At 57.0% G+C, this 12,803-nt stretch overlaps 2 protein-coding genes across 2 annotated transcripts; one reads left to right on the top strand and one right to left on the bottom strand.

Moving 5' to 3' along the window:
* The first annotated feature begins 111 nt into the window (after window positions 1–111).
* YRDC (yrdC N6-threonylcarbamoyltransferase domain containing) lies at window positions 112–3,342 on the top strand. Its single transcript, XM_059729460.1, has 6 exons — window positions 112–287; window positions 375–570; window positions 1,139–1,253; window positions 1,620–1,739; window positions 2,412–2,554; window positions 2,962–3,342. Exons 1-6 carry the CDS (start codon window positions 149–151, stop codon window positions 3,023–3,025), a joined length of 777 nt encoding a protein of 258 aa, XP_059585443.1. The 5' UTR covers window positions 112–148; the 3' UTR covers window positions 3,026–3,342.
* Window positions 3,343–5,625: 2,283 nt separating this feature from the next.
* On the bottom strand, window positions 5,626–8,515 carry MANEAL (mannosidase endo-alpha like). The gene is given in 6 exon segments (XM_059730318.1): window positions 5,626–5,888; window positions 5,891–6,048; window positions 6,050–6,251; window positions 6,868–6,949; window positions 7,376–7,582; window positions 8,453–8,515. Coding segments are annotated over 6 exon segments (975 nt in total).
* Between the last annotated feature and the right edge of the window lie 4,288 nt (window positions 8,516–12,803).

Below are 12,803 nucleotides of genomic sequence, written 5' to 3'. Positions count from 1 at the left end.
ACCCCCCCCCCCATGGGAGCACGTGGGGCGGCCCGGGGGCTGACAGCGCCTGCCCCTTTAAGGACAGCCCGCGGGGCGGGGCGGGGCGGGGCGGGGCGGCCGGAAGGACGTCACGGCACTTCCTCCCGGAAGCGGAAGCGGTGGCAGCATGCTGGGCGCGGGGCGGGCGGTGCTGGCCGGCTGGGCCCGGGCAGGTGAGGGCGGCGCGGGGCCCGGACCGCGACCCCCGCCCCGCGTCCTGCCCCTGCCCCTGCCCGACGGCCGCGGGGCTCCGGGGGACGCGCAGGGTGAGCCGGGTCTGGGACAGCGGGGTCCTGCGAGCGGGGGTGCTGGGCCGAGGGGCTGACGGTCTTGGGGGGGGGGTGTCCCCGCAGGCTGGCGGCGGGCGCTGGAGGCGGCGGCGCGGGCGCTGCAGGCGGGGGGGCTGGTGGCGCTGCCCACGGACACCATCTACGGCGTGGCCTGCCTGGCCCAGGACTCGCGCGCCGTCCGCGCCGTCTACAGCCTGAAGGGCCGCGACGGCACCAAGCCCCTCGCCATCTGCCTGGCCGGCGTGGAGCACGTCTACAGGTGCGCGGCCCCGCCCCGCCCCGCCCCCGGGGTCGCTGTGCTGTGCTGGGGCGAGCCGAAGCCCGGCGGGGGGGGCTCAGTGTAACAAGGAACCTGGAGAGCACGTGCTGGGTCGGCGAGGAGCCGCCGCCGGGGCCTCTTCCCCTCAGCTCCGCACTGGGCTGCGAGCAGCACCGTGCAAAAGCGGACGTGACCCTGCCTCCCGCGGGCGGGCGCGCGGCGCCGTGACGGGAACGATGAAATGGGCTGCGTTTCCATCGCTTGGGGCGGCCGCCGACCGGCGCTGCGGGGGAAGGGCCGCGGTCTGTCGCTGGTTGTGAGCGAGGTGCGTTTCTAGGCGGGGAGGGTTTCCGCGCAGCCCGGCGCTGTCTCGAGGGAGCAGGGCTAGGTACCGGTGCGGAAACGAGGGGGGATGCAGCAGCATCGGCGCAGATAAACCGTCCTTGTTTGGGGGGAGGAGAGGGGGATCTGCGCCTCTCCGCTTTGCAGCCCTAGAAACGCACCTGGAGGCAGCTCGAGTCCGGACGTTAACGAGCAGCCCTCGGTCTGACCCCGCTTTGCATTGCAGGTACTGCCACGTCAACGTGCCAGAGCAGCTTCTGCGGGACCTGCTCCCCGGACCCGTGACGCTGGTGCTGCAGCGCTCGGACGGACTCAACAAGGACTTGAACCCGTTCACATCAGTAAGTCTTTGGGGATGAGCAGCATCTCCGGTCTGACAGGCGGAGGGTTTTCCCCGCTCCTGCTCCTGCGTGCCGTGCATCTGCTGTGCGCTCGGTGCTGCTTGGTTTTCCCCGAGCCTGGTTCTGCCTGGTCAGCGATGGGCACGTGACCACTTGCGGTGGGACCGGCGGTTTCCGGTATGCTCAGCTCTGTGCCGCAGGGTCTCGGCTTCATGTCCTTGCCCCGTCGCGGCAGGTGCTGGGGCATCGCCCCTTCAGCCTGGGGCTGTAAGCCAAGAGGCCCTAACCCAATGTAACAGGAGAGCGAGCTGATCTGGAGCTCTGGTCACGGCTGTAAACACGTTTACTCTTCTCTCTCTCTCGTAGCTGGTCGGAGTTCGCATTCCAAACCACGCCTTCATCAGGGAGCTGGCGCAGGCTTGCCCAGGACCCCTGGCTTTAACGAGCGCTAACGTCAGCTCTCAGGCGAGCACGCTCACCGTCTCGGTAAGGCTTTTCTTGATGCTGCAGAAAGCTTTTATGCTTGGCTCCCGGACTGGAACTGGGGAAAATTGCTTGCACAACCTTGATGACTTGTGCAGTGAACCAAGGATCTTCTAGTGATGGTCCCTCTTCCTGAGCCCTGGTACTTCTCTTACTGCGCCTTGTAGAAAGGAGACTTGGAACTGGCTGCATATAAACGTGGACATAAACAACTGGTAGGGAGTGCACGGGGGTGCATGTGCCCCCCTGATGGGGACGGTGCCCCTGCTGATGGCCATCACTGATGCTGTCGGTCAGGTCGGTGCCCCCCCTGACAGGGCTGCTGCCATTTGGCAGTTTCTGCGGATGCCTCCCCAGATTCAGGAGGCACGAGTCGCTCGTGAATGTGGACAACGTTTTAAGGCTTAATGGACACTCGAAGCGACTTGCTGCAGCACTGCTTCTGGCAAAAGCTCCCAACCCTGGCCAGCCATAAAGGTTTCCTTCCTTTCACAACACGCGCACACACGGGTTCTCAAGTGTCTGGGTATGGAGTTCTGCTCGGAAGCGAAGCAATGAGATTTCCTCAGCTAATGCTAGAAACTGTCACCTGGCTCATGGAGTTCCCTTAAAAACTAAGTCAGGAGCCCGTCATGAGTTTTGGATGTTGAACGTGGTTTTTGTTCCTTCTCTCAGGAATTCCAAGACCTTTGGCCTCAGCTATCCTTGGTCGTTGATGGCGGTCCGATTGGAGACACTCAGAGTCCAGAATGTCGTCTGGGATCGACGGTGGTCGATTTGTCTGTGTCTGGGAAATACACTATTATTCGGCCAGGCTGGTAAGCCCCTTTGCTGAGTGTGGCTGCATTTTGTGCTTTAGGTGAAATACAAAACGTGTTTAAGGGTGGGCTTGTTTTCCTGAGTTCTTTACAGTGCATGAGCCCAGATTGTGTCCATAGAAAAAGGCTTCTTTAACTGTCTGTATCTGCAGCCCCTAAATGTGGAGAACCCCACTTAGGTGCTGGGCTTGGAAGGGGAGGACTTGCTAACTTTTGTTTTTGCAAGTTCTGAAAAGTACAGTACCGTCCCTCTCTTCTTTCCTGCTGCAAGGTGAAGGCGACTGCTCAGCTTGTCCTTGCGTTCTCCCACCCTTGGAGTGCTCACCTGCATCCCAAGGGAAACGCCTTTCCCACTGAGAAGCGTAGCTCCTTTCTGGTCTTCACTCCCCCTGCCTTTCTTTCCGCAGTGCTCTGGGTCCTACAGTCGAAATCCTGAAGCAGAAGTACGGCTTGACGTTGGAACCTTCTTGAGAAACTGAACTCTGCCGGAGCCCTGCAGGGTCGGGAAAGCTGGGCACTGTGTGCCTGTGTCCTCAGGAGTCCAGTGTCATGGCCTTGTTTAATAAGGCCCATCATCTTCCTGTCCGAACTCATTACACGAGTGCCGGTGACTGAGTGCCTGCATGCTGGCGCTTGGTCTGCTGGACTTTGGTAAGGAACCAAATCAGGGTTTGTGTCATCTCCCTTGGACTATTGTAATATCTCCAAGCACCCTTGTGCGGATGGATGTGTTTGCCCAAATTGGAGAGACATTTCAGCTTTGAAATAAAAAGGAAAAAACCCCTGAATGCAAGACTTGCAATGTGTCGATGGGCTGTGACGCTGACTGGAGCCTTGTTAGCAACATCCCGTGGTTTTTCAAGGCTCTTCATTTAGTTCCTGTGAATATCAGGACTGCACAGCTGCATCTTCTCTAGCTTTGAAGCGGCCGATCCTCCCCTGTTCAGATCTCTTGTAGAGAGAACCTTTTAGTCCACCCAGGTTGGCAGGTGTCTGTGTGAAGCAGTGGGGGTTTTTTAGACTGAAGCAGTGTCTCGGGATGCCGTGTTCTGCATAAAGTCCAGCCAAGCCCTGCTCTTTCCAATGGAGATGAGCAGGACAAACTTTTGTTGCACTTTATGCACCGTAAAAAGATCCATTTTGGAAGGTACGTCTTTGAGCAAGAGTTAATTCCTGTGCTAGGGAGATGTTTCAGAAGTTTCCTGAGCTGCAGATATTAGACTCTATCCCTTACAGACTGTTGGCTTCCTTTCTTAGAACAACTGCAGTCTGAACTCTATCTGTAGGGCAACGAACAAGCTCAGTGGATTAAGATGGATGTAACAGGAAGAGAATAGGCAGCTTTCATTCAGTATTTATAGTGGGATCGCTAGGGTGTCATTAGTCTGTTCTTGGGGGTATTGCTTATTAGTACCATGGACCAATCTTTCTATTTAATTTGGCTGTAAATAGTTATTTTTTTAAGATGCTTTGACCTCTGGAATGAACTGTTTTGTGCATAAGGGCTTGCTTCAGGCCATTGGTGCCCTTTCATTTTTTCTGGGGGCTAATCTGGATGCTGCTGTGCAGAGTAATGTCAAAACCCCAGCAGCAATGCCTGCAGAGCCTAGATGCTCTTTTGAGGCAAAGAAGTTCTTTACAGTCTGGCTGACAGAAGAGGATCATTGCTTACCCCTGTCAATGGATGTTTGGCTGCTGTGCACAAAATACGGTGATAAGACTAGATTCTCTTGCACTTGCATGCTCTTTCCTGCCAACTAAATCAGTGATTCCCAATTGCAGCAGCACCATGTCAGCACTGTTAGGTGTGCAGTCACCTACACGTGACTCGCAAGATAAATGGATTTCCAGTAGGAAGCCAGAGTGTCAGAAACATCCTGACCCGTTGTGGGCTTTGGAGTTCTTTGAAACAGAAGAATTGCTCTGTTTTTCTGTAGTCAGAGAACCGAGAGCTCCAAGATCTTCCATTTTCTGAGGCATGTCTGGTGTCTAAAACAGGCTGAGAACCACAGGAGTAGATGATGCTTTCAGCCTTTAATCATGACAAAAAATATCCAGATGCTAACTCTTTCCAGAGGTTTAGAAGGCATGTAAATCAAACAGTAGTAGTCGGAAAGCCTAATGGCGCCAACTCGGTCTGGAGCTGCCACTTTTTATTGATAGAAAGACAAGTACGAACAGATTTTGTAAAACAGATTTAGAGGGCCTGAGCATTCTCCTGTTGCAATAACATTGCCATTGTGTTCTCCCACAACGAGGTTTGATTTGTGGGATCTTTTTGTAAGTGCTTGCTCTTCTCTCTAGAGGAGAGAATAAACCCAGGTGTGAACTTTGAACACACACACGAAGCAGTCAGTTGCAAACTTTTAGTACAGACGGTTGCATTTCATTGGTTTCCCGTACACGTTACAGGTTAAATGGCCACCAGCATTCCAGCTTTAGCCGCACCTAGTGGCTTGCGTACAGCGGATTACAGGGAAGGCACCCAAAGCGGAGCCCTTGGTATAAAACACACTTGCCCTGAAGCAAAGGTTTTTAACTGCGTGGTTTAGTTTCCTTGGAAGGGTTTACTGGAGAGGAAGAGTTATTCTGTTCTACAGTAAGCTGATAAGGGAGATGCATTGTCAGAGCATTAGTGGGGGGAAAGGGTACATGGTTGCTGCAGGCAACTGGCTGAGGGCATAAAGTAGAATGCATGCTGGGGGCAGGAGCCCAGCAAATGCATAAAACGTCACAAAACAAATGCACTGGAGGAAAGGCTGAGACCTCTGCCCTGCTCTGTAACAGCCCGGTTCAGACCCCAGGAGGGCATTGAAGAGGTTACTGTGCTAACCTGCAGCGGAACAGACTGCTCCGTGGAGATCCCTCTGCTCGTTCAACCTTCCTGTGACTTCAAGTGTAGGGGCAGTTCATGGAGGACACTGTTACAGCACCTGGACAAGCTAACAGCTCTACGCAGACTCGGAGGCTCTAGCTGCTTTCTCAAGCTTCCCCTGGAGCACTGGATCCCAGAGCAGACTTAACGTGACCTTTCAGTAAGGTAAAGACCAGAAGCCGCCTGTGCACAGCAGTCACATCAGCTACTGCTCCTCCTTGCTGAAATGTTCTGCCCACCAACAGGTTGGCTCCAGGTACATGTTGGGCTGGTGCGGTAGGTAGTCCAGGTACAGGTGTGTTGCTGTCTTCTTGGGCACGGCTTTCTCAATCTGGGTGCCTTCATGCCACTCACTGAAGGACATGATGGAGACTGTCTCCGGCTTCACCATGAGGGCGGCCTGCAGGACTGTCTCGTAGTATTTCCCGTTGACGCCGTTCTGTGCGTGGTGGCTGTTCCGGGGCGGATGGTAGTGTTGATGTAGCCAGGCCCGACGCTGGGGATGAACATGAAGTTGTTGGAGTCGCAGAAAGCCTTGATCGCTTTCCAGTTTTGGTGGGAGGAGCCGAAGGAAAAGCCATTGGATGTGAAGTATGTGTACATGCCGTCATAGCCGGCAGAGGATGTCGTGCTTGTGCCCCTCCTCCATCAGCAGCTCTATGAACAAGCTGTTGTAAGGGGTGTTGCGGCCAGAGTGGGAGCCCGTCGGGGTGAGCAGGTTGGCCCAGGACTCGGCGGGCGTCGGGTAAGAGTCGTAGATGCAGAACAGGGGCAGGCTCTTGCCAGCGCTCGTCTTGTACTTGTAGAAAGCGCCATTGAGCCATAGGTAGAGATGGGGAGAGAGCATGCACAAGCCATGTCGGTACTGACGCTGGGTCAGGCCAACAGTCCATCTAGCCTGGGAGCCCATCTCTGACTCGGGCATAACAAATGCTTTGCGGGGGAGTGTAAGATGTGTAGCGTGTTTCCTCCCTGCATTGCTAATTTGTCCCCCAGCATTGAACTCCAAGCTGGCTCTGATCTCTGCAGCTGGCCTCTGTTTCTGGGTCTTAGGTTAATATAAGAGATGTGGAGTACTCAATCGGGAAAAGACTAAACCTCTGGGGCTTGCAGATAAACACTTAAGGGACTGTCTGTCATTGTGGCTTTCGGCTTTGCTGTGTTTCTGGGTTTGATTCTACTGAACCCCTCTGCCCTGCAGCATAACTGACTAAGGGACAGGTCAGAAAGGAAAGAATAGGGGAGAATTGGAGCATTTTGGTGCAAAGCTGCAGAAAACTGCTCGCCTGTGGTCTGGGCGTGGAGGTGGCAGTTGCAGCAGCATAACCGCGCCCAGGTTTCTCCAGCTTGGCGAAGCACCTGGTGCATAAACCCCGGAGGTCCATCCTTTGGCTCCACACATCAGCGCAGAGCTGCACTGGTGTTTGGCAAGGCAGCACTTACTTGTCCAGGATGTATTTGATGTTCTCATGCACAGTGTGGTCATCCCGCCCCTTGTACAGCTGGATGTGGAAGGCCACCTTCAAAACAAGTCGGAGAGAGTTAGCTCGCAGCCTGTGCTGTGCAGGAGGGTGGGCTCCAGGGACAGGCCAGCAGTGCCCAGGCCTTTAGAAGAGGTCCCCCTGCCCATTTCTCATGGAGCAGCTGGAAGCTCTTGGCATCCCCCTCCTAGGCACCAGGCTAACAGCACAGCACATCTCGCACCTAGCCCACCCTTTGGAGCCAGGACAAAGCAGGCTCTCAGCTTTCGTGTTGGTGAGACCTAAGCTGTCATTGCACCCACAGGGCTCCTGCTTGTGCTCGATGGCTGCAAAACAGAATCCTTTGCTGCCTCATGCAGCAAGCAGGTAAAGACAACCCGGCGCTGCTGAGCTGGCAGCAGAAACACCGCAGGCATTTGAGCAATTTGTTTAATCGCTTCCAGCAACAGGCAGGAGAAGTCCTACCTTTATAGCGTGTCGGTGCACGGCATCCAGGATGAACAGCACCAGGCTTTTGGATGGCTCCCCATTATTATCTGCCAGGCCAGGTGGGTACCACGACAGCACCAGGACTCCTGTAGCAGAAGGCAACCGCACGCCTGTGTTCAGACCCGGCCTGCCTTCTGCTTCCCATGCAGCACTGGGCCTGGAAGTGACTTCTAGTCTTTCTGCCTGCGGTGAGGGACCCACTACCTCGAGGTGTCGAGGGCAATGGTGCCTTGGGTTTGGGAGGGAGACCCTCTGCAGTAGGAACATTTGAACCTGGGTCTATCCTAACGATGGACCTCTTCTTTGTCACTCAGGTAGGTGGAGATGGCTGTAACTACCCACAAGCGGGGGGCCTTTGGGGTATCGCTAGCCATAGATTAGCAGTGGATGCATTTTCTCAATAGCAGTCTACCCAAATAATTACTTGCTAATTAAATGGCCCCAGGAGCATGCTACAGAAGGGGCAGGGCCCAGCATGTGAGCGAGTACGTGGAAGGATGTTATTGTTGGCAGGATCAGCTGCACTATCCTGGGGTCAGAGCTTGGCTGCAACCAGGCAGAGTTTCTTGTGGGCCCCTGGTCCTGCAGAAGCCGCCCTGCGCAACTCGGTTGGCATTACTCAAAGGCCTAAAGTTTGGGGCAAAGACCAGTGTCTCGCGCAGGGAAGAAAGAAAGCCTGAGTGGGTTCCCCCCGGTGTTGTCTTTTTTTGTAAATCGGATCCTGTTCCCACAGCTCGGGCCACCTGAGGGGCACAGACATCCCTGCTCCTTGCGGTCGTGGCTTTTAGGGCTGATTCCAATCTCTGGGCTGCCCACCCCAGTGGACGAGGGACCCCCCAAAAACGCCTCGATGCCTCTTACCAGGATCGCTTGATCCCAGCACCCTTTCCCACCCCTGTGCGGATGATCTGTAAGGTCCCTCCCAGCCCCTTGGCCTAAGGCCATTGGCAAAAACGATGCGATTGTGTCTTTGCCACGCGTGAAGGGTCAGGCGGGCACCCCAGGGAGTGGTGGCGCTGCCCAGCTGGTGCTGTCCGCGGTGCTGAAACGTGCCTGGCCTGGCTCGGTGCGGCTGCCCGGAGGGGGAGCGGGGGTGAAGCCTGGCTCCAGCCGCATGCCGAGGTTGACCCCAGCCCCTGGGCTGCAGACGGGGCACGCTCTGCCTGGCTGGGCCCCTACCGCCTGCACTGCTACTGTGCCCGCCTGAGCCGCACCCGGCTGCCAACCACGAGGGTGGGCGCCCACAACGCAGCACGTAGGGGAGGATGGGCTCCCCTGCACCCTCCCTTTCTCCAGTGGTATGGTCTCTGTTAACCCCTTCCCCATGGGTGCAGGCTCTCTGCAAACTCTGGCAGGTGGGGGGGGGCCTTCCCCAGTCTACAGGGGTCCCCCCCCCCCGGAGCTGGTGGCCCCTCTGCAGGGGAAGGTTGCCAAGCTGGAGGGGCAAGAGGCTGAGCGAAGGCAGCCCTGCTGACGGGCTTCTCCTCCCACCCTCAAGTGCCCCCCCAGTATGGAGGTGCTCCCCTGCAGTCGGAGCAGGTTGTCGGGGCCTTGCGCTCAGCCCATGTCTCTGGGGAGGGTCTTGCCCTGCCAGGCATGGGCACCCTTTCCCTAGGGAGCAATGGCAGGCACGGGCCCATGTGGTACCCATGCACACTGTGGAGCCAGCCAGGGGCTCAGGCTTTCCTCCCCACACCCTGGGTTGTGATGGCAAAGCCAGCACGGTGCCTGGCCTTGTGTTGCTGGATTCAGGGGTCACTAGGGTCAAGCGCTCAGATCAGCAGCAGGGTCCGCTCTGGCCCTGCCGTGCTGCTGGTTGTTGCCTCCAGCTGCCTGCAGCCTGGCTGGAAGGAGGCAGCCCCCCGAGCCACTTCTGCAGCAGAACAACTTGCATCCCGTTGCAGCGACTGCATCCCATTGCACTGCCCTGGCAGCTTCAGCAGAGAGGCTGAGGCCCGGCTGGGAGCTTTCCAAGGCAGGGCTCCTCCCTCCGTCTCCAGGGAAGGGCCCTCCAGCTTGGAGAGGTGAGCTCTGGTGGGACCGTGTGAGTGCTGGAGACACGGAGAGTGCTCACGCTATGTTTCCACGTGCCGTTCCTGCTCTCTGGACGCGCAGCGCTCCAGTCTCCAGGGCTGCCAGCCCATCTCTTGCCACTTGCAGTAAATCATTTAAATAAAGCATTATAGAACAAGCCATCCTGCCTTTGAAACCAGGGCTATTGACTGGGCGATAAGAAGAAAAAACTCTCACAGCATGGGGAGCATAATTAATTCGTATTAAAGTGGCTTTCATACGACAGATGTTCTTCCAGCAGCCGCATCCGAGGATAATGGGAGTTTTCTGAAGTCATCCAGAGTCAGGAGGAGTTTGTTTGTTCCTTTGGGGGCTCAGCAGATCCGGGGAATGACGGGACCAGGCTGGGAACAAGACAGTAGCAACCATGGGCTCACGTGTTAATTTACTGCCTGCCAATCTGTCCTGCTGCTCTTTGGAGGAGGACCTGGGGCCAAATTCTGGCCAGGAAAGCATGGATCTGAATGAGCTGCACCCATCGGAGGTGGTGTGAGTACAGGGTGAGCCAGGCCTCCCCCATGCACGTGAGCTGCGTGCATCACAACTGCTCTCCAGTCTGCCTCTGGCTTGGACAAGGGGCCCTCGAGCATCCCTCTGAGTGAGGAAGATCGTGTGTGCCATTGTCCCTTCTCTGAGGAGAGGGGGAAAGCAAGTCATTCACCCCAGAATGGAGCCAACCGAGCATCTTGACACCTGCATCAAATGCAGACTTCAAGGGCAATCTGTTCCCACTGAGCCAGGTCTTCAGATGCCTTTTCCCCTGCAGTCAGAGCTGCACTGCTGCTCGCAGACATGGCAGGGACAGTGACCGAGCAGACAGCATCTGAATGAGGCACCGGGGCCTTTCCTGGGACATAAAGACGCTCAGTTTAGTGCCAAAACTGCAATAGTGGCAGCATATTCCCAGATCGATCGGATGGATTTCAGCAAGGACGAGGGGCAGGACACTGCAAGTGCAGATACGGCCTGGGGGAGGGCTGCTGGGCTGCCAGCCCGCAGAGAAGAAGCTGGGAGTTGCAGGGGACGGAAGCTGAATATGAGCCAACAGGCTGCCCTTGTTGCAAAAAAGGCCCATAGCCCGCAGGGCTGTATTAACAGGACGGAGATCACTTGCAAATCGAGGTTCTCCGGCTCTGGTTGGCACTCCTGAGGCTTCCCCCATGTCCAGTTTTGGGCCCTGCACTTAAGGAAAGATGTGGACAGATTGGGAAGGCCATCGGACAGTGACAACAGCAATTCAAGACCTGGGAAACCTGATTTACAAGGAAGGGTTGAAAGAACTGGGATTAGTTAACCTGGAGCAGAGAAGACTGAGGGGAGATTTGATAACAGGCCTCAGAGACCCGAAGGGTGGTTATAGGGAGGATGGAGACAGGATCTTGTCCGTGGCTACTGTCCTGAGAGAACACTAGTGGAACCCCAGCCAGAGGGGTTTTCAGGAGCAAGCTGGACAGACATGGGCCTGGGGTGGTTCAGACAAGGATGCTCCTGCCTTGAGCAGGAGCAAGATGAGATGTGACTTCCTGAGGACCCTGCAAGCCTAGCCATGGTCTGGTCCTGGCCTGGTTACGTTGCACCTTTGGAGGAGAAGGCAGGGAATGCAGCAGGGCCTGGGGAGGGATGCTGCACGTAGGGGAGAGGCTGGCAGCCTGCGGAGCCCTCTGAGCATCGCGGGAGCACGGAGAAGCCAGGGCTTGGTTTTATGCAGGGCAGCACGGTCCCTTGCCTAGAGCATCCAGCTGGGCCACCCTGCACCTAGATAAAAGGCTGAGCTCGGGGCTGGCGGGTGCAGTAGCGCTGGGCGCTGTGTGCTGGGCCTTTGCCTTATTGCAGCCGGACCACGCAGCAAAGAGGACGGCATTCCCTGATGCGGAGACCTGCTCCGTGCAGGGGCTTTGTCAGCTGCGGCAGAGCCGTCTCCTGAGCCGGGAGCCTTTTGGCCACTGGCCAGCCCACGGCCCCATGCTGTTAAGGGCAAATCACCTGCAGGACATCTTTTAATAGTGGAAGAAATAACTCGATTAGCAGTTATCGGTGCAGAACAGCGGGGGCCTCCGCAAAGTTAAATGAGTGCAGGGTTGGGCCGTTTCCCTGCCGCCGCCTGTCAGGTTTGTCATCTAATTACAGGGCGATGCGGTACCACAGCTCAGGGAATGGGAGAAAAGGCTCAGGGTAATTGTATCGGTCATATTTTGTAGCCACTAATTACTTGCTTGGTAATTAATGACTGTTTCTGTGGTCAGCTGGGGAGCTGTCAGGGCCGTGGCCGGGCTGAAGCAGCCTTGTGCTTCTGACCAGGAAACTTTTATTCATTACTTTCTGAAAGGCAGCGCGGAGCCCAGGATGGGTCCTCTTTCCTCCAAGAGTGCCTGCCACAGCCCCGGCACCCCAGGCCGCATCCACACCCAAGCCACGTTCTCTGTCTGTGCCTCAGCGTCCCTGCCTGTGGTGCCGCTACTGACCCTCCGGTGACGCCTGCTGAGAGCTTCAGACGAGAAGGGACTGGCTTTGGGATTCACAGGGGTCGAGCACCAAGAGGTGGGAGGACCCGGAGCTAGGCAGGGGCAGGGGGCAATGGAGGGGATCAGCCACCTCCTGCTCAAAGCCGCTGTTACCGGGCCAGGCCGAGGGGGCTGATGGCACAGCAAGCGGCAGAGCTTGCCTGCATGCATAGCCAGGGCCGGGTGCTACCTCCGCCTACTCCTACTCCCTGGGGCTCGTTGAAGGCTACTGGCCCTGCAGGGCTCCATAAGGCTTGGCAGGACTGGATTGCGATGGAGACTTGGAGTGCGGCGGGGAAGCTGACACGTCTAGATTTGAGAAACCAACTAGCAGCGGGCTGCAGCGGGTCACCATGCAGCGAGCTTGGCTGGGCCAGGCTCTGGGGAGAGGCAGCCAAGTGCCGCAGCCAGAGCCGAGCCTAGACACGCGAGGACAGGCTGTGGGGTGGCCGGAGTGGGGAAGTGGCTGGCCCGAGTGTCAGTGCGGGGGGGGCTGTTTGACACAGCACCAAACCCGCTGAGCCTGGCGTCCCTCTGTGCAGCCGGAGCCCACGGCGCGGTGGGGCTGTGCCTCCTTGGCATTGCAGGAGGATCCCAGCTGAGACGGGAGCTGGTGCTGTGCAGTCACTGGGGCCAGAGCCCCGTTATCATGGGCAGGGGGTGGCTCTGTGCAGTCCCGGAGGTGCCCGGTCAGTCTGCCTGTGTTGTCCACCGTGACCCTTTCCTGCCTGCCCCAGAGGCCGTGTCCTAGCGGGAGGAAAGCAGTTTGAGCTGTGATTTGCTGTTTAGCCTGGCACTGGGGGTGGCTTCTCCCTAATGAGAAGCCTGTA

Source organism: Alligator mississippiensis, chromosome 6 (genome assembly GCF_030867095.1).
Source record: "Alligator mississippiensis isolate rAllMis1 chromosome 6, rAllMis1, whole genome shotgun sequence".
Lineage (NCBI taxonomy): Eukaryota > Metazoa > Chordata > Crocodylia > Alligatoridae > Alligator > Alligator mississippiensis.
This window is presented reverse-complemented; position numbering and strand designations above follow the sequence as displayed.